Raw genomic sequence first — 22,074 nt, 5'->3', positions numbered from 1 at the left:
CAGCTCCCATTGGCCAGAAGAGCTGCGGGGGCAGTGCTTGCAGAGAGGGGCAGTGTGCGGAGCCACGTGCCACCCCCCCTCCCGCACAGGGGTGCGTTGGCCCCTTCCGGGAGCGGTGTGGGGCCAGGGTAGGCAGGGAGCCTGCCTTAGCCTCGCTGCACTGGCCGCTGACTGGGAGCCGCCAGAGGTAAGTGCTGCCTGGCAGGAGGCCACACCCCAACTCTCAGTCCACTCCTGAAGCCAGTGCCCCATACCCCCTCCTGCACCCCAAACCCCCTCCTAAACCTCAACCCCTTGCTCCACCCCTGACCCTCTTCCCAGAGCCAGCACCCTGTACTCCCTCCTGCCCAGCCCGGAGCCCCCTCCTGCAGCCAAACTCCCTCCTAGAGCTTGCACCCCAACCCCCTGCCGCAGGCTCAGCCCAGAGCCCCCTCCCACACTGCAAACCCCTCTGTCCCAGCCCAGACCCCGCACCCCCTCCCGAACCCCAACCCCAGCCCGGTGAAAGTGAGTGAGGGGGTGGGGAAGAGTAACCGACCGGGGGGGGGGAGGGGAAGGATGGAGAGAGGGGGCGGGGCCTCAGGGAAGGGGCGGGGTAGATCCTGGATTGCCTTTAGATTAAAAAAAAAGTGATCTTGGGTGTAAAAAGATTGGAGACCACTAGTTTATAGGATAGTCATTGTAATATAGTAGTTATCACAGGGTCATAACTGCATCCTGGGATAATACAGCTTTAACTGAGTTATCAGGAAGCACCCTCAAGATACTACTACACAGAAAAATGTTATGTCCTCTCACGTGCTCTGTTTTGTTACTGCCATTCCAACTCTCCATTCATATGCCAAATAATATAAGCACCTCAACTTCTGACCCTGTCTCTAATATTTTATATTTCAATATATTCCTCAGTATAAATACTTAATACATACACAAATTTAAAGCAGATTTACCTTTTGCCCTAGGTCATCCTTCCTGTACCCCAAAAGTTCAAGGTATTTGCCACGAGAATCTTCTTCAAAATTCACCTTTAAAAAAACCCAAAAAACTAATAGTCAAAAGCAGCATGTTTTGAATCCTAATTTCATTTTCCCCATTGTAATTTCAACTGACCATGTATTGGAAATCAATGATTAAGCAAAATGTGTTAAAAAGGGAGAACTTAATTGTGGGCTCTGAGGATCTGGGCCTCTGAGTTTAGCTATGTCTAGTAACTGGACCTCTTCAATTTCCATTTAGTTCTTATTCTGAAAACACAAAACGTCATAACTAATAACAGAAAGCATATTTTACCTTACCAAATGAAATCTCTCATTATCTGACAGAGTATAAAGATGTACCAATACTAGGCTAATGGTTAAATTATGTCAAACCTTCCCCAGAATCTGTAGCTCTTTGCTTCTGCTAGAACATCTTTTAAGAGCAGACACTAAAGCATACCTATTTCAAAGATTTCTTGTCCTGCCACCAGTAATCTCTTTTGATCAAGTATATGGATTATTTGATACCATTTTCAGAATCTAATCTCATTCTACTGTACAAACTAGAAATTGCCTCATTAGCTTTACACAGCGTTTTCTGTTTAAAATGTTTTACCATGTACTGAGAACCACTTTTAGTATTGGTTTTAAGAGGCTGGGGAATCCTTTAATAATTCAGAAACATCTGAAAAACGTTACCTTTAAGAAAGACCACACATTTTTCTCAAAATCAGTCTGGGCAGCTTCTATTTTTTTCTGACAGTAGTTGATGAAGCCTTCGGATTGCACAGCTTCTTGCAGCTGATCCGAGCGGTTCAGAAACTCTTTCTCCGTGACAACTTGACTCACATACACGTGGTGGTGCTGCTGCTGCTCGGGTCCTTGTTGATGAGACTTTATATTCTCAAATGTAACGAGCTTCCCTCCAAACTGTAATTTAATAAATAATGTACCACATATTACAACATATTGATACAATGCACACCCATTTATACATTACTTACGTACACACATTTTCTCTCTTGATTCGTTGCCCCAATCCTGCAAACACTTACACATGTGAGTAGCCCCACTGAACTCATTGAGACTACTCAGAGTAGTAAAATAACTCATTTGCATAAATGTTTGTAGGATCACAGCCTCAGACTGAAAGCTCTTAGGAACAGGGACAGTGTATTTGCACATCTAACACAATGGGGCTCTAATCTTGATTGGGGCTTCTGGTGCTGCTACGATAGAATTGTTAAATAATAAAATTACATATACACATATGGCATGATAAGTGCTACCTGAAAATATACCTAAAAATGTGCAACACTACCTTAGACAGCACACAACTGGCAGATTAGATAGACAGAAATAAAAGTGGCAGAGAAAGAACCAAGACTGGGATAATAGGGAAAGAAGAAGAAGAAGAAAAAAAAAAAAAGTTAACTGATTTGGCTTTAAATGAGTAAATAGTATAAAGCAAAAAACCCACACACATCCAAATTTCTCAGTTAGCTAATGGAGAACTAGGATGAGCTAATGGGAATCAACATCCCAAAATACAGTTAGAAGGATATATGAATTGTTTCCAAAACAACATTAATTATACCCTAATGGAGATGTCAAATTTCACGTTAACCTATGAATTAGATAACACTATGCTGAGACTAGATCAGTACTTTGGCACAGATATCTATTCTGAGTCAGGGTTCAACACTGAGAGAACAAAATCCTAGTATATTCTAGTTCTCAGTTAAAAAACCTGTAGCTTAGAAGTAAGTGAACAATGAAGTTATAGAACAGATGGCTCTGCTCTCAAAGTACAGTGGAACTTTGCTAAATCTCACTTGGCTAATCTGTGACATTGATAATCCTATATATAGATATACACACACCAACAAAAAAACTTGGCACTCTCACCCTGCTTCTCAGCAAAGACTTAACAGCAGAGAGGTCTCACACACTTCAAAGCTGTTACCAAACATAGAGTGTATTTATTATGCAGTGTAGTTTGTAATTGAAAACTAAAGTACTCCACAGTGGACTTTCCAGTCATTATTTCAAATGAGTGAAGCTCTGTTGTAATGCAATATAGCACCCTTTCTACACTGCTTGCAGAGAATATATCAGAAATGTTATAGCAAAGTCAATTTTGCCCACTCAGTAGCCTACAAAGGGGCTCTCACTTACTGAAAATGATGCACCCACAGGCCGTCGGACCCATTTGGGTGGCTTCTTTAACGGTAGAACAGTGCTCTGAGGAGTTGTCTGCTGTGGAAGCTGCAACGGAGGGAGGGGCTGCCCCGTGCCAAATGGATCAAGATTCCCAAAGGAGGATGAAAGCTTTAAAGAGAAAGAAACTGATTGCACATTTCCTGCAGTATTCAACGTAAGATACATATTTGTACATGATAATTATTCAACAGTCTAGTGCACTACTTTGGCAGTCAATGCTTCCGCCATTTTCAAATATTGTCACACGGAGCAAACTATTTTCTTCTCCAACTTCACATTCTCCTCTTCACGTTTTTCAATACCTTGTCTACCTGTTTCTGCCTCAAACCATCTGTGCTCCCTCCCAGGATGGAGTAAATGCTGATCCGTCCATCAAAAGAAGCAGCTGAAAGGATAGCAGGGTTTCTGGGACACCACTGAACGTCAAAGCACCATTGGGTATTTGTGGGAAGCTCATACAACACCTGTGCCAAAACAGAGTTTGATGAAACAGTATTAACATAATAAACGACACTGTAGACACTGATGTGTCACTAAAGATCCTGTGTCAGTAGGATGGGCAACCACACGCTGAAACAGGATTATGGTCTCCTGCTTTAAAATCATCTCCATGGGACGAGAGAAAGGAGGGGCTAAAAACTGCGGCTAAAGGCTTTCAAGAGAAGAATGATGGCTTTGTGGTTAAGGTGCTGGAATGCGACTCGGGAGATCTGGCTTCTGTGCCCACCTCTGCCACAGACATCCTGCACGACCCTAGGCTAGTCACTTAGGGTAAATTTTTCAAAAACTAAGGGATTTAGGAGCCTAAATCCCATTGAAAATTATGCTATTTTTCTCAGCTGAGAACCATTGGCTTCTCACTTTGATTCAACAGAGCCATCGTCTGCTGCTGACCAGGGCACAGCATAAGGCTGATTGCTTTGGAACGAGGGCATGATTGGAAGAATGAGGTATAGCTTAACCTTGGGAGAAACCTGTTTACTTATGCTGACTTTCACCAACGTTCTGTGCACAGTTTGGGGTCTTTTTGCATTATGGCAACATCCATAGGAAGGTGTTAGGGCACATTTCAAATAGCCAAAGAAAATGTATTCATATTTTAAAACTATGTTTCCATGACTCAATGAGTTTCTCTTGTATTATATAGTAACTATGGGAGCCCTCTGTTGGGTGAAAAATTACCTGTTTACTTCCCATAGATTTTAATCAAAGACTCAAGTCTACTGAATAAAGAATCCATACCGTTTTAAAAAGTTGTTCAGTTAAAAACCTGCAAGGAATGTAATTATTAAAGCTTCTATTAATTTTCCATTAACACAATCAGACATTAATTCTTACCACTTCTACAGCAAATACAAAATAGTGTCTGGTTGAAAATGCCTTATAGCTTAAAAAAAAAAAAAAAAAAAAAAAGGGGTGGGGTGGGGGGGAAGCATATAAATTCCCATCCAACAAAGCTGAAACATGCTTAACTTCAGTGGGACCACGCACCTGCTTAACATTAAGCATGTGCTTAAGTGCTTTGCCAAATCAGAGCCATAAAGATGTAGGTACAAAAACATCTGTATTAGAGTAGGGTACTGCCATTTAAATGGTGGAGTAAGAAATGACACAATCAATACTAATTTGATTTCTCCCCCAAATCAGAGTTCTCATGCGTAGCTTTGAATGGATGCAATCATGTCAAAAACCCATGGCCAGGAAGCCTTAACACCTTCAAAAACTCCTTCCTCAGAGTAGGAGCAAAGAAAGCAGGTCCTTTCAAATACCCCACTCCATGGGGGCCAAAAGAGGTAGAGAGCAGGTGTGTGGTCTACAAAGGCTTTCACATGTGCAAGGAAAAGGGTTCAGGGATCTCATATGGAGGGCTGAAAGTAGGCTGGTTGGCGTACAATATGACGTAAGAAGCGGCTGCCGGTACCGGCTCGTACAAGGCTGATGTTGCCGTCGCTGCCCCTTTTGTGCCCCCCCCCCCCCCCCCCCGGGCCGCCAATGGTGGGGGACAAAAGGTGCAGCTGCCCTGTGGCCCGGCAATTTAAAAGGGCCCAGGACTCCTGGCCACCGCCGCTGCTACCGCAGCAGCGGCCAGAGCCCCGGGCCCTTTAAATTGCTGCCGGAGCCCCGGGTGGCGCTGGGCAGCAAGGAAGGGCTGACTGGGGGGGGCTGACCCCCCCCAGCCCCGCCCCTTCCGCCCGAGGCCCTGCCCCTTGTTGGGGGGCCTGAAGGTGGGCCCCTGTACCAGTAAGTATTTTATCTTACTTTCACCCCGCCCATATGTATCACCAGACCCCAGATTTTTGGCTCATGGTTTCTTTGGATTGCAAAGAACAGCAGGTGTGTCAAAAAACACACCTCAAGGAAACCATGGACAAAAAAACAAGAGCCCATAGACAGGTGCACTTCACAAAGCTACTTTTAGCAGAGGCAGATGAAATGGATAAAACTGAAATGACAGTGTCCCCTGCTCACTCTTATGGTTCACTGAAGGGACAAGTCTTGTCCTGTTCTGGTTTATAATATATATGGCTGACAGTAGCAGCTAACACTTCCAGGTCTTAAAGAGGTCACCTTTGTATAAGACTTTTCCATTTTTTCTCAGTTGGGTTGTGTGTACAAAATGTTTGGGGTCAGAGAACACAGTTTTGGTATGAAGGGCACAGTCTAAAACAAATATTAACTAGTTTAAAAAAATGTTATCTCACAACACTGTGTCATCTATGTACAAAGTCAGTATGTTCTCCACAACAAATGTAATGCAAAGAATCTTTCTCTGTTTATGACCTTTAAAAATGGTTTGCATACAATACCTCCCCTGTATTAGGGTTAGAGCAGAGAATCTTAGCATCCTTTCCACAGCTGAGTAACAGCTCAGAATCTGCCATACTCCAAGCAATGGTCAAAATACCCCTGTGTGAAAAGCCATAGTAAGAAAATATTAATATAAATGCATGATGATTAATGAGGCACCCTCATTAGCACACATCTAGATTACCTGGCCACTTCATCTTTAAATGCCAAGTCCCCTGCCACCCCCATTATGTTGAGAGAGTAGAGAAGGTGCTGCCAACATTTGTTTTATTGAAATAGATTTTTTTCCACTTTCTGCACAGCAGGCATGACAGTGTAGCCACAATCCAGAAAGGTACCTGAAAGCCAAAGACTATAACCATTGATAAAAAACATGGATATCAAAGGTAGATTGTGTAATAAAATGTCACACTAATGCCGGACTCGGAACATTGCAGGATAAGAACTGTGACTAATACTTGCGGCCATCTTCTTTTTATTACTAAAGGGTTAACATTAGCACAGTCAACATCAGCATTTTCAGGGAGTGCTTGCAACACAGTTTTTTGCTGCCCTCCATCCTTGAATGCAGTAAACTCCTGTCCACCATTTTCACACCGCTGTACACCAGGTCAGCCAAAGGTTTAGGGAAGTTAGTGAAAGGATTCATTAGACTACACCCCAAATTTGAGCAACTCATTTTGGATTAGAAAGCGGATATGAGTGTTCGCATGGGTGTGGGATCTTTAGATTCCCCAACCCCTCCTGGCTGCTGCTTCTTTTGCACCCTTGCAATCGTTTTACATAGTCTCAAAAACGTAAATGTTTCTTCTCAAAGGAAACAGCTAGAAATGTACTTTTTAAAATTAAAGCAGGGCTCCTGCTTCACAGTTCTAGCTCCTTAAAACCAGAGTGGCCCATTGGCACAGGTTTGCTGAGCACCAAGGCTAGCTGTATCACTAAAAGTCTAGATTAAGGATAACAGTAGCTGCTAAAGCATCTGCCTTGGAGCTTAAAATTGGGATGGCATTAATACCAACTGATAGAGAGTTGTGTACAAACCAAGATTAGAATGGGGAAAATGGCTAAACAAACAAACAAAACTCAAGATTTACAGACTAGCCGACATAAATACCTTGTATGGTTTTCCAAAACACGAAGAGGAGAAGAAGCAAACCTAAGATCCCACATCTGAATTACAGGCAACCTGTCATCTTCGGAAGCCAGGACCATCTGTGTAGCCACATCAGGGTGCCAAGCCAAGTCTGAACAGTGCATCTGATAGATAAAGTAGTGTTAGACCACAAGATAATTAAGCAGAGCTATAAAAAAAGGAACCCTCCAAAACAGAAGCATGGAGAACGCTGGCTGGAGCGTGGCCCTGTTTATTCCCACTTCAGCCTATTTTAATTAAATCTTCCCACTGCAGCCATGAATGGGTCAATACTGAATTTATCAGCATAGTGCGCATCATTTAACCAGTCTGACTTCTCACTGCTGAGTAATACATAATGTCCCCTTCTCTTGCCTGAACCCTAAACTCCCTACCAAATTCCTTCCTGGCCAAATATTAATTTAATCATTTGCAAAAATTAATTATTTAAAATAATAATCCACTTTTGGCATACAATTATAGCCCTTTAAAAATTAACAGATCTTACAGCAGGTAGTATAAAATGGGGACATGTTCCTGTGTCACTTAAGAGTCTAATGAGAATCCGTGCAGTCACTTGTCAAGAATAAGTCTAATAGTTAATCATTCATGATTATTAATACAGGCTCTTGATAGTTTAACATAATAAATTACCCGGTTGCTGTGGTCGCTGACTTTGATGATAGGCTCATTCTTCCTCAGATCCCACACAGTAGCACGACCACTAGGACTGGCAGAGGCCAAGATGTGCTGGACTTGCCTGTTCCATGCAATGCAGCTGATGTCTTCTGGAGGCTATTGCAAACAAAACACGTCCCAACAGTCTCTTTTTGCCAACAGAGAGCTCCATTTTTTTGATTAGATAAGTTGGCTAAAACAACAAGTTTTCAAAGCTAATCCTCATAGCCCATGTGTTCATTTTACCTTTCTGAACAAATATTGACATTAGGAAATTTTAAAACCCATGCATTTAAATATACGCTGGCTATCTGCACCCCTCCTTCCTTTCTGCCTGTGATAAATTTGCCAGCTATGGAGGAAGACGGAGCAAGTTTGTTGTCTCCCAGAGCTTAATAGTGACCCGCAAAAAAGTATTTAAAAATTGGACTTGTGCCCTTCATTGGTCTTTTGTGATGTATAGAAAAATGACAAGCGGTATGTTTTGTTTTTTGTTTGGAGGGGCAAGTGTTAAAGTTTTTTTCTGCTTACTTTTTTTTACCTTATTAGGGGGAGGGATAGCTCAGTGGTTTGAGCATTGGCCTGCTAAACCCAGGATTGTGACTTCAATCCTTGAGGGGGCCATTTAGGGATCTGGGGCAAAAATCTGTCTGGGGATTGGTCCTGCTTTGAGGGATGATTTAGTTAGGGATTGGTCCTGCTTTGAGCAGGGGGCTGGACTAGATGACCTCCTGAGGTCCCTTCCAACCCTGATATTCTATGATTAAATCTGGCCTTCCCTGATTATGTTAGAAATTTCTTGGGTGTCTCAGAGCATGTGCATTACAAGCTCTCACACCTTAACTCAAAGGGCATGGATCTTTAACATGTTTCCCAAATGTTCATTAGTCATTGGACTAATTTGATAACAAAAAACAAGTTAAAATCAAAGCATTTTAAAACAGCCTAAGATAGCTACTCAACGGCTCAACTTTCATTCTCTCAATAACTATTGTACAATAACTTCACTAGTTCTCCAGGCACCATAAAGTTTTTCATGGTAAATACAACCTGCTTTTCTACTAACAACTATGTAAACTCACACAGAGAAAAATAAACTTTAAAATACACAATACCACAAACATCTTTCAGGCCTTCTTTACACAGCACGAAGAAGGAAAAAAAAGGACAGAAGACTAACATTTTCTTCTATTCTCCACGTCTTCTTTAAACAAAACACAGGCTAACCAGTGGTGTTATTAAGATGATACATTCCATATGAATATCTACAACTGTCACACCTATCGCCTAACAACCTACCACCTATTAATAGCCAGGTTTAACACCTTATTTTTTAATCTTCATCTTTCACAGCAGCATAAAGATCCTTCAGACTTAAACACACAGTAGAACATGCCAAAATAGGCTACAAAAAACACAGCCTCCATAGAGTAGTGAGGGATGTTTAAAGCACACGGAAACTAGAGAGAATTGGCTTTCTAACAACCATTGGTGAACTGACATGCAACTCCGTCCATGAAAGTTAGGGACAGGTCAAAAATGACCCATCAGATTTAACTTGCTGCAAAATCTTACCCCATGAAAAGATGAGTCATTACTGGCTGATTCCACAGCTAACTCAAACTTTCATGCCTTTTCTTGTTAAAACTGCCTCTAACTTCAACCCTTTGATCTGTTTGGGAGAGGTCTCTGGTACTATTATGGTAGAAAATCTCACATAGGAACCAAACAAAATACAGTACAAGGAATGCACAACAATGGGATTTTGCTCACTCTGACTTGAAAGTGTAACAACTGATAAGTCATTTTGCTGACAAACGACACAAGAGTTTAGTGTTCTAACTTTACTGGGAAGTTTGGGTGTGCAAAAGAATTCAGAACTGGACACAAACTGCACTACAGTCACAATTAACATCATTATAAATAGAGTTATTGTTGGTTACTTGGAATGCAATTTAAGTCTCCAGTAACTTCAGAGTCAATTTTCACAAAGGTGGTGGTGTTCATTACAACCTGTCTGTATTGCTTTATAAAGGTCAAAGCTATTAATGGATCACATTCAAAACAAAACAGAGAAATCTCCACTTTTAGCCGTAACAGTCAATACATTTACAATCAGAAAAACAAACATCCACTGGGGGTTATTTTATTGTTTGGGAGCAAAATATATACAATATACATAATGTAACAACATACTTGTATGATTCTTATCCTGAATAGAAATCTACATAATTATTTTAAGGAATGTATCTCACAACAACAGATGTTTATCTAGGACTTAACTACATTCAAGGTAATATTTGCAATATTTAAATTAAGTTTTTGAAAACAGAGATTGGTGCTTAGAACTGCTTCAATACTGTATGTCTGTATGCAATTTCAAGTAAATTAAATAATCTGCATATTTTTCAGAGTTCTTCAAATCATTTGACAAACATAACTCCAGTACCTGGGTCTTAGCTCCTGGTGTCATTGGTGTGGCAAAGTTGTTCAAGTCCCAGATATAGATTTCAGACTCATTAGCACCTGATGCTACAAGGTTTGTCTGTAATAGAAAGATGCCAATAGACATTGAGAGTATTTCTGGCATCAGCCTTCACCTTCCCAAACGCTGTGGGCCCAATCCATGGAGCTGTGCCAATTGACATTAGCTCAGAACGTAGCCCTTGTCACAACAAGAGCACTTCAGAGGAGGTACAAGATTCCTTAATATTTCTAATACTATTTATTAGCCAAGACCCCATATACTCTGCAGCAAGTTGGACCTAAATTCCCAAGGCAGTGTTCTTGGTTTCTGCAGTATTCATATGCAGAAAATGGACACAAAGAATGGGGTTGCACAAAATGACTCCATTGTACTAATGCCCCAAACCTGTAAACAATTAAGTTTGTGCTTACCTCTATTTGTGTTACTAATCCCACTGACTTCAATGGGATCTCAAATGCGAGTAAAGTTAAACACATGAGTAAGCATTCACAAGATCAAGGCCTATAAAAACATTTCCTAGGTTAAGAGAAGCATTTGAAGCAGTTTTACAGGTGGAAGAGGAATGCCAAGATAATAGCAATGGGATCTGAGGAGAATGAACTAGAGGGAAAATAACTATTATAGCAATGCATTTTGCTCATACCCTAATGCTGGTTGCAAAACAGATTCCAACTTCATAATAAACAAGGACAGAAACCATGCAATTTGAACACAGTTCACTGAACTAATTACTGCCTTAGTAAAAACATGTGTCAAAAGAAAAAATGCTACTTAGTAAATCAAAACAAACGGAGATCTCACAGAACAGTCATGAATGAGAAAAGATGCTATATCTTGAGAGGTAAATCCTCATTAGTGATGGAATTAAATTAGCTCTGTGATTAAGTCCCTACTACTTTTAAGAATTGTGTCAAGCCAATGAGTTTTAGGCCCCAACATTTTATTAGGCCCCAACATTTATTTTGGAACAACATACAAAAATGGGAGTTACAAAACCTAAAAACTAATATTTAGTTGTTATTTTTTAAATTTCAGTGAAAACAGTTTTTGGGAGGAATTTCAACATCTGTCTGCAACCATGATAACACTGAGTAGTGCATGAGAACTGAAAAGTGAAACTGACTAGAAACAAAATGAAAAACAATTTTATTTCAATGTCTAAACAGAAAAATACACAAAGTAAATACCCTAAATGGTGAAAAGCAGATCAGATTTTAAAAATTATTTCAGGTCAAATAATGATTAGTATCAAAGATTGTTTTCTTTTTTAAAATATGCAAAAATATTTATACAACTTTCCCCCAAAAATCACAAGAGAAGAACATTTCCTACTAATCCATGTTACTAATCCATGACAGTGTATACTGAAGAAAAAAAATCTAACCTGGAAAATATTCACGTCCAAAGCTCTTACTGGCCCAGTGTGCTTGTCTTTTTGTGCAATTATAACTTCACTCTCTCCAGCCATAATTTTAGATGGATCATACAGAATAATATTTCCATTTTCACCGCCTGCAATTAGAACTCCAGAAAGACTACCATCTGAAGCCATTGTATGAGGTCCCCATATCAATTTATGGTACCTACAAGATAAAAAATAAACAATTTAAGAAGATCCATTACCATATCATTATAAGTGCCAGAACATCATAATGTTTTCCCTGATAAAAAACACTAACACTTTATGGGAGGAAGTGCAGGCTGGTGGTAAGATCAGACTGAGAACTGCTAGGTTCTATTCCTAGCTCTCCCATTCTGGCAAAAGTGTGACAGTGGACAGGTCACAACCTATATTTGCCTCAGTTCAAGGCTCTAAAGTCAGAATACTTACTTACCTCATAGGGTTTTTTGAGATAATGTTTGCAAAGGTGATCCCTGAATGAGAATTATAAGCATAGCCAACTACAAGTAATCACATAAATCTCTGATATTGGTGTACACTGCTTGGTGAATCTGTAAATATCCAGATTTCCTTTTTTTAAACGAAGTTGTTTTATAACAAAACAATATTCCTGTATGTTCAGCCATGCAAAGAGTACATTTCGTCCACATAACGACACACCCTCTTGTGGCATTGCTCTTACAAAGTGGCCTTAATGCATTTGGAAAGCAAACTAACAAGTTTCTACAAAAAACAAAACAAACCCAAGAGGTAGGACTTTTTAAAAAAATTACATCAGCACTAACAATGCCGCCATTAATCAATATTATATGCTGAATGCTCCAAGGAGCAAGAGGAATATATGCAGCACAACTAACTTACATTTTATATCTTTAACCTGATGTTGAGCAGTTCTCGGTTATTATCTATATTAAGATAGCAGCCGAAGGCCCTAATCAGATTCAGGACCCCATCTTGTTAGATATTGTACAAGGAAGACACAGTTTCTGTTTTGTACAGATTACAATTTAATCAATTTATAATTTCTAAAAGTTCCGGCAATTGTGTTTGGTGTAAATCTTTGGAAAACAATCTTAGACTTGTGCATCATTATTTAAAAATGGACTGTAGAGAATGAAATGGAATTAACTTCCATCTACATAATAAGGTGGTGTAAAACATTATCATCATCCCTCAAGGGATTTAGATATTTATATATCTCAGTGTAGCCGGGCTACAATACACTATATTTCGGTCATACATATCTTTGATAAAAATACATTAATGCTGACACTACAGCTTATTCACTGATGAACAGCTGACAATCTGTAAGTGTTGCACACACCTCCACAGAGTACTATGGGTCAATGGAAGGACTAATGTTTGTGCTGACATTGTATCTGGTATGAAAGATTAATGGACCTAATCCAGTGTCAATGGAAAGTTTTCAGATCCTTCTCTATCTCCAAAAAGAGCATCTCACGCTTTCATTGACATTGTTATGGCCAATTTACAATGAATGAAAGCCACTACAATGCTACTGCAAGTGCCACTAAGATGTCAATAGGATGGCTTTTTGGATTTTTAATGCTAATTATATAAGTTATAGCTAAATACACAGCATGAAGTTAGAAGTAATATGGGTCTAAATGAAGCAAAACAATCAGGAACGTTTCTTCCCAATAGCTAGGTGTAAGTATTGAACTACATATGGAATGCAAAACCAAAACACGCAGGTACATCAAATGGGTCCCCCGCAATACCTAACCACAATAGGATGACACAACATGTGGAAGCTATAACTGCCTTTTCCTATTTTTAAGAGCACACTTAACACTTTCCCTCTGCTCTCTGGAAATTCTTCAGGGCTCTGTTATCTTCCTTTACATTAAAACAAAACAAATCATGTCAAACCAACCTAATATACTTCTTTGACAGGGTAACAAGCCGTGCGGATTGGGGGAAGAAGTAGATGTGATATAGCTCAACTTTAGTGAGGCTTTTGATACTGTCTCACATGCCTCATAAACAAACTAGAAAAATACAGACAAACTTGTTACAAAGTGGGTGCACAACTGGCTTGAAAACAGTGCTCAGAGAGTAGTTATCTGTGGTTCACAATCAACCTGGAAGAGTATATTGTGTGGGGTCCTGCAAGAATGTGTCCTGGGTCTAGTCCTATTCAATATCTTTATAAATGATTTAGATAACGGCATAGAGAGTACACTAAAGATCATGCAAATCTTGGATTAGACTATTTAGTCACATGAGACATTGCAAACCATCTGCATCGTAGGCTGCAATTCCCACTGTCTCTCGCAGATGAAAGGATGCCTACAAAAAAAAGCACACTTATAAATTTTGTGGACGATACCAAGCTAGGAGGGGTTGCAAGCACTCTAGAGGACAGGATTAGAATTCACAATGATCTTGACAAACTGGAAAAATGGTCTGAATTATATAGGATGAAATTCAATAAGGACAAATACAAAGTATCACACTTAGGAAGTGTGATAGACCCAGACCAGTTGGGAACAGCAGAGTAGCAGAAGGGAGATATACTGGCCACTGGATAAGTAGTTTTCTGTTCCCTGAGTGACCAGAGCAGGGGCTGCTCCAGGCTAATAGACCACCTGACTCCAATTAACCTGCTAAAAGTCAGGTGAGGCAGTTAAGCACCTGACTAATTAAGGCCCCTCTGATGCTATAAAAGGGCTCACTCCAGTCAAGCCATGGGGAGCCAGAGGAGAGGAAGTGTGTGTGAGAAACTGGGAGCAAGAGGTGTGCAAGAAGCTGAAAGTGAGTAGGTGTACTGCTAGAGGACTCAGAAGTACAAGCGTTATCAGACATCAGGAGGAAGGTCTGGTGGTGAGGGCAAAGAAGGTGTTGGGAGGAGGCCATGGGGAAGTAGCCCAGGGAGTTGTAGGTGTTGTGCAACTTTACCAGGAGGCACTCTAAACAGCTGCAGTCCACAGGGCCCTGGGCTAGAATCTGGAGTAGAGGGTTCCCCCCCATACCTCCCCACTCCTGATCCAACACAGGAGGAATTGACCTGGACTATAGCTTCCACCAGAGGGGAAGGTCTCTGGACTGTTTCCTGACCCACAGGGTGAATCTGTGAAGCGAGCATATCCACCAATAAGCACAGGACCCACCAAGGTAGAGGAGGAACTTTGTCACAGAAGGAATGATCAACTGCACAAATGAAAAATGGGAAATGACTGCTTAGGAAGGAGAACTGCAGAAAAGGATTGTGGGTAGTAGTAGATCACTGCCTAAGTATGAATCAACAATGTAATACTGTTGCAAAAGTAGTAAATATAATTCTGGGATGTATTAGCAGGAACACTGTAAGCAAGACACGAGAAGTAATTATTCCACTCTACTCAGAACTGATAAGGCCTCAACTGGAGTACTGTGTCCAGTTCTGGGTGCCACGCTTTGGGAAACGTGAACAAATTGGAGACAGTCCAGACGAGATCAACAAAAAAAGTCTAGGAAACATGACCTACGAGGAAAGATGGGGGGGGGTGGTGGAAATGGGTTTGTTTCTTCTGGAGAAGTGAAAGCTGAGGGGGGATGTGATAATCTTCAAATATGTAAAAGGTTGTTATAAAGAGGAGGGTGATAATTTTTTCTCCTTAACCACTGAGGACAGGACAAGTAGTAATGGACTAAAATTGCAGCAAAGAAGATTAAAGCTAGACATTAGAAAAAAACTTCCCAACTATAAGGGTAGTTAAGCACCAGAACAAATTACTGACAGAGACTGTGGAATGTCTGTCATTGGGGGTTTTTAAGAACAGGCTAGACAAACACCTGTCAGGCCATGGGTGCAGGACACTGGACTAGGTGACCTATCGAGTTCCTTTCCAGTCCCACATTTCTATGATTCTATCACCCAACGGATACCAGCCCAAGATATTTGTGACAAAACAGGAACTGAAACCAGGTCTCCAGAGTCCAAGTCTACAACTTTAATCACAAGTCCATCCTTCTTACCTTTCCTAATAACACTGACACAGGGCTAAAGCTTCATACGCTATCTTTGCAGTCCATATCATGCCACAAAAAATGCATTTTTATAAAGCAGACCATAAATCTGGAACCCCAATTCATACCTGTGCGAGGAGGAGAAAGTTGCACAGGATTTCATATCCAACGAAGGATCAGACAAGTCCAATTCAAATATTTCCAGAGAAGCATTGGTACTGAAAGTTGCATCCAACTGTTGAGCAGATGTACCTACGCAGAAACATACTATTGTATCAGAATGACATAATACAAAATACGGAATTGCAAATTACTAAAGTATCAAATCATACAAAGGAAATAAAATCTTCAGTGTCTCAGAGGTACACTGAACACAAAACAGTCGATTTTTTTTAAAAAGGGAGTTGAAAGTAGTTTCAGGTATTTCACCTGCCCCTAAATCCCCTTCCTGGTTTTACAACCAAATTTTCCCATTAAAATAAAATTTAAAAAAACAGAAAAAGGGAGGTGTGTGATGTTTTCCCCTCCGCTGCTGCTGTGTAAGAATCCCACACAAATATCAGAAGAAACTCAGAAATTGACTGAAAGGCAATAGTTTTGGCAGCCAAAACTACTGAGAAACTGCAAGCCGTTGGTAAAGACTGGGTCATGTAATCCTATGATTTAGGAAAGAGAAGCCTTGAAATTAAGTTACCAACGCTGCCGTACATTTAGGGCAAACATGCACGTTTACAAGGTATATGGTAGGCTGGGGTTTTGATTTCTAAGGAAAGCTGATACTCCAGAGGTTGAAAAGTGATTTCAAGTGCGTACTGCATTACATTCTCAATCAGTATTTCGGCCTTCAGGACATTCATTTTCTATTATAAACTACAAGTACAGTGAGTATATTATAATCTACACCATATGCATAGAAAGCCCCATGGGTAGGGACCATACTCTTCAGCAAGTTACCTGTAGCCAGGTAAATGGGATGTTGTTGGGCAGGGCTCCAGGCCTGCATAGCAGTACGATCAATCTCCTTTAACTTCATCCTGCTAAAAGAAGATAACTTTTGTAATACAGAAAATCTGGAGGAAATGGCACCAGTACAACAGAGGGGAAATGGGCTGTACATGGAACTGTGGGTATGATGTGGCGTTTGTATGGAGGAGGGCAATGGTGAAATATTATTGAAGTTTACAGGAAATTAATATTTACTAAACATGTTGAATGAAACTAAATAAACCTGGGGAACACAGCAACTGCTGTGAGATTCTGTTCTTAGACCAAATGCCTTTGCTAATAAGAGTTTACATGATATAACTTGATATCTTGCAGCAGCTGTTACATTTAAATTAAAATACTGTCCATGTTTCTAAATGCCCAAACTGACATTCGTAAACTGTCATCAGAGCTGAAACTAATGAAACTTACCACAAAGTCACTATTGAAAACCACCACATTGGTTTCTAAAACCATGTCAAAGAATTTCCTAATTCTGTTCCTTGGTGAGATTTTAGGGACATAGTTAACTTGCATTCTAGCACTCTCAAGAAATTAATGTAAAGCAGTTTCAGGTGCAATACTTGTCCTTGAATCTGTCTGCCAATTTTTGTGGTTTAACAACATTTCCCTATTTTTAAATGTTGTGCAAGACCCACACAAACAACAATCCCTGACTGATTATACAGAGAAAACAATGAAATTGACTCCACGTAAAGGCTTGTCAAATGTACAAAGCAAGCAAGCAAAAAAGATAAAAACATGCTTTTTCTAATCTCTTTAAATTCTAGTAACTTTAGGTGTTACGTCTAACAATAGTAAGTACAAAAAAAATTTAAAGTATCCCTCTAGGTATGTCCCTCTTCCCATACAGGCTGAGGTAGCATGTGTATATAAAAAGATAAGTAATATGAAATACTCATTTCAGACATCAACAGTTTTTCAGTTACCATCTTCTACCTTATCACCCAGGAAAAGGTTATATGGTTCCCATAATAATGACATTCTGAAGTGCCAAGAATTTTCTCCTAATTGTGGTTTCCAGTTAATGGTTTAAAAGGAAGTGAAAGTTTAAGTGAAAGCCTGAAATGCTCAACAACTTTGAGTCACACAGTCCTCACAACAGGATTTATGCAGCTTTTGTGCATGAACAAAAAGTTGTGTGAAGAAGTGCAAAGGTTAATTATCATGTGATGCAAGATAATTCAGAAAAAAAAAGCAACTGATAAACTGTTTTTTCAGCTCAAAGTTTGCTGGAAAATGCTCAAATTTTTCATCAAATGCCTCCTAAACAGAGCCCAGCACATAGTAATCTAAAAGACTTTGCAACACAGAGACATTTTAAACGAAATATAATAATTCAGGCTTGCAAAAATTTACTTACTCAAGGCAGGGATGGCATGGTAATTACCAGAGCTGATTGTTACCAAGTAAAATCAAGGTTTTTACCGTAGTCCCAGTATGAGGCAAATTTGCTATTTTAAAAATTGTTTCATTCATGCACATTGCATTATACTAGTTTAAATTACATATTCAAACTGTGGTTACTTAAGGCAGTAGCTACACAGATTAATTTAGGGTTGTACAAATAAAGAGCAAAACTGCACTTGGGTGTAATAATATAGTCATTATGATGCTGAACATGGGAATGTCTGTATATATTTGGGTTTGTATTTTCTCAAGGAAGTTATACATGTCATGACTCATATTTCGATATTATATAAACAAAAGTCAAAAACATTTGATTATATAAAAACAACAATAATGCACAGTTGCATTAAGCAATCAGAAGCATGAAGAGTTGCTATAGTATAGTATAGTATAACTACAACAGCTAAAACAACGACCTTAACCCACTTGGCCTACAACATTCTGTAGCAGAAGACCAACTTTGATGTAGTGAATAGATTGAACCTATTCCTTAGTTTTGAATGGACGTATCCAAAGTTTGAAAAGATTTGTCCTATGCACGCTGAAGTTGCTGGACACTGAAGCAATTATTTTTCCCACTTTCCTGGTTTAAACCGTATTTAGCAGCACTCCGTCCTAAACTAGTTTTTCCTGGAAAACTGCCAACCCTGGCCAAAGATGTATAATATAACTTTTTGCACTAGCTGGACTGGTGAGTTTTGCAAGGTTGCAATGGTAATTTGAAAATTACTTCCAACAGAAAAAAAGAGTTTGTTCAACCTTTGTAAAATGCTTATAATAATTAATCTAATGTCATACTGACCCAAAAATAGACTTTAAAATTGTAGGGCAAATTAATAGTAAGGCACAACATATCTTGTCCTCTGATTTTTATTTAATGAGGAACATTTTCTTAGAGAAGGGAGTAGTGGGAACACTCAAAATGTAAATGTCTTTATTGGCCACACTTACTCTATGATAATGGGAAGGTTTCAATTAATTCTTTCCTGTACTTGATTTCAATCTTGACACTACAGAAGTTCATTCTGACAACACATACCCAGATAATTATACTATGAATAGGGCCCACAAAATCATGGTCCATTTCAGTCAATTTCACGGTCATAGGATTTTAAAAATCGTAAATTTCATGTTTCAGCTATTTAAATCTGAAATTTCACAGTTTTGTAATTGTAGGGGTCCTGACCCAAAAAGGAGTTGTGGGGGGGTTTGCAAGGTTATTGTGTGTGTGTGCGTGGGGGAGGAGGGATTGCGATACTGCTACCCTTACTTCTGTGCTGCTGCTGGCGGTGGCGCTGCCTTCAGACCTGGGCAACTGGAGAACGGCGGCTGCTGGCTGGGAACCCAGCTCTGAAGGCAGAGCCGCTGCCAGCAGCAGCAAGGATACCATGGTATAGTATTGCCACCCTTACTTTTGCTCTGCTGCCGGCAGAGTTGGGCCCTCAGTCAACAGCCGCCACCCTCCAGCCGCCCAGCTCTGAAGGCAGCAGCGCAGAAGTAAGGGTGCTATGGTATGGTGTTGCCACCCTTACTTCTGCACTGCTGCTGACAGGGTCTGACTTCAGAGTTGGGCGCCTGGCCAAGGGCCACCCCACTCTGAAGGCAGCACAGAAGCAAGGGTAGCAGTACTGCAACCCCCTAAAATAACCTTGTGACCCCCCCCTACAACTCCCTTTTGGGTCAGGACCCCCAATTTGAGAAAGGCTGGTTTCCCGCCATGACGCGTTTTTCATGGCCGTGAATTTGGTTGGACCCTAACTGTGAACTCTGCATCTTACATCAAATATGCACATCATAATCAATATCAGGAGTTCTTAGACTGTTGCTAGACAAAGGTCTTTTCAGCAGAGCTCTTGATAATTTAATAGGCAACACACAGTTTGTCTCACTCATCTGAATTTTGTATCCTTTAGGGGGATATTTTACAAAGTTAGTTTGTAGCAGACCTCAAAAATAATTTAAAAAATTAGATCTCTTTATATAACTGAATTAAAAACAATTCTAGTAGGGCACCTCATGCTGAAAGTACCCTGTGTATCCTCATTCTACTTTTAAAACTAAGAACTTGAGTGAGGTTTAGTTGGGAGTCTGACTCTAAGCCAAGCAGGTGTGTGCTCCACTGGGCTGAAGAACGCTGTTGTGTGGAAAGATCCTGTCTGGACTTCAAACCCTTAAGTAAAAAAGGGCCAAGGTTGCACAATCCTTCTCTGAAACTGCTCAAGGAAAAGATGATTTCTGGGTGTCCTCATCCAGCGTGCAGACACCCATGAAGCACCTGGGGAATCACAAAGACGCATATTACTGTGTCTAGTTCCATTTTAGATAAGGAATCTCTTGCATTTGTTCATAACAAGGCTTGCTTTTCCAGAGTTTTTTCTGGATATTAAAAGTGATTTCTAGAGTGGATGTACACATAAATCCTACTCTAATTTTCACATAGCCTATACTTCTACTGTTAAAAACAGCTATACATGCAGGGTACTCCGCTGTCCACTCTCTGCCAGGACCAACTGGGATCCCTCCCTCATAGGAGAGATCACTGCCAGGTGGACACTGAGTGACATTATTTAATGACTTTGATGAACCAAACACCATTTTAAAAGAGAACATAACAAAACAGATCGTCTCCCCTCTTCTTTATAACATAACAGTAAATTTCATAAATTCTTTAGCACCACAAGATTGGTTGGACGTCAGTCTAAGGAATACATCTGTTTGACAGTGTCTATTTTATACCATGGTAATGACATAGCTTCACTTTGAGTCACAAGTGTATTGGCAAAGGAAAATGTGTATGTTGAAAGTCTTGCTGTTGCCATGTTGGCACTACAGCCCCATCTATACTGTCCAGGAAAAACACGTTACTGCACTTTTCTAGTGAACCACTCATAAATATAGTTCGCTAGAGAAGTTCTAGCATGTGGCCTGATATCCTGAATGATTCAGCACCTTTGAGGCTCATGTTTTTTTCCTTAATACTTTTTACTTATAGCATGGTATGGTCAATATATTACAGTACAGAAAGGCTATAAAAGATGCATATATTTTACAAATGAAAATAAAAATTATCTCACTAACAATACAAATTCATTGACTAAAAGAGTGGAGAAATATACTTTCTTACATGCACATTTATAATTACAAGTATTTTTACAGTATCTATTAATAACATCTGGGAGCTGCAAATCAAAGATTCAGGATTGTATTTGGACTAGTCACTAGAAATATTCCCAAAACTATTTTTCCCATTCAGATAAGTTTTGCTACAAAATAGCTGTATCTCCATGTAACTGCGGTAGGGTAATATTTACATATCTACTAGCTTGGATAATACAAGCAAGACGAAAATCTCAAAATGGTTATTAATATGTGATCCTCAGCGCAATCGTGCAATCTTTCTTTGTCTTTCTAGAATCCCTTTTCCTAAAGAGCTTTAAGGCTCCATCTACACTCTGGGGTTGGATACTGTGTTTAAAGATGGCTTATACAGAAGTTTTTGGAAACATGGTGTAGATGGAGCATAACTTTTTAAAATTAAGGTTAGGTTATAAACCCTAGAAGTACCAAATCCATATTACGTGCGTTTTGAAGTAAGTTATGAGATACAGATTAGTAAAATATATTAAACAACCTCAGAGGCTACTATGACAAAGCTACGTCTAATCACTCTTCCCACAACACTGAGGCTATGTCTACACTACCCGCCTGAATCGGCGGGTAGAAATCGACCTCTCGGGGATCGATTTATCGCGGAGGTGGGAGTAAGCGCCATCGACAGGAAGCCGCAGAGGTCGATTTTGCCGCCGTCCTCACAGCGGGGTAAGTCGGCTGCGATACGTCGAATTCAGCTACGCTATTCACGTAGCTGAATTTGCGTATCTTAAATCGACTCCCCCCTGTAGTGTAGATGTAGCCTGATATCCACAGGACCCTCCACTGCTCCGGGTAGAGGGGCTAGGATGAGAGTTTGTCACTTTTC

General features: G+C 40.1%; 1 protein-coding gene across 9 annotated transcripts in view; it reads right to left on the bottom strand.

Moving 5' to 3' along the window:
- SEC31A (SEC31 homolog A, COPII coat complex component) overlaps positions 1 to 22,074 on the bottom strand; it is a 71,125-nt gene that overhangs the window by 48,613 nt on the left and 438 nt on the right. For all 9 annotated transcript variants that reach the window (XM_054031104.1, XM_054031105.1, XM_054031106.1 and 6 more), the window contains exons 2-12: positions 16,635 to 16,717; positions 15,809 to 15,932; positions 11,691 to 11,889; positions 10,268 to 10,363; positions 7,795 to 7,935; positions 7,123 to 7,265; positions 6,008 to 6,107; positions 3,503 to 3,664; positions 3,156 to 3,308; positions 1,677 to 1,907; positions 951 to 1,025 (exon numbers count right to left, since the gene is read on the bottom strand). In XM_054031104.1, the coding sequence (XP_053887079.1) occupies positions 951 to 1,025; positions 1,677 to 1,907; positions 3,156 to 3,308; positions 3,503 to 3,664; positions 6,008 to 6,107; positions 7,123 to 7,265; positions 7,795 to 7,935; positions 10,268 to 10,363; positions 11,691 to 11,889; positions 15,809 to 15,932; positions 16,635 to 16,713 (1,503 nt within the window). In that variant the 5' untranslated portion in view covers positions 16,714 to 16,717. The remainder of the gene's footprint in view (positions 1 to 950; positions 1,026 to 1,676; positions 1,908 to 3,155; positions 3,309 to 3,502; positions 3,665 to 6,007; positions 6,108 to 7,122; positions 7,266 to 7,794; positions 7,936 to 10,267; positions 10,364 to 11,690; positions 11,890 to 15,808; positions 15,933 to 16,634; positions 16,718 to 22,074) is intronic.

Source organism: Malaclemys terrapin, chromosome 5 (assembly GCF_027887155.1).
Source record: "Malaclemys terrapin pileata isolate rMalTer1 chromosome 5, rMalTer1.hap1, whole genome shotgun sequence".
In the NCBI taxonomy this organism is placed as follows: Eukaryota; Metazoa; Chordata; order Testudines; family Emydidae; genus Malaclemys; species Malaclemys terrapin.
The sequence above is the reverse complement of the archived record's forward strand: the minus strand, read 5'-3'. Positions and strand labels throughout refer to the sequence as shown.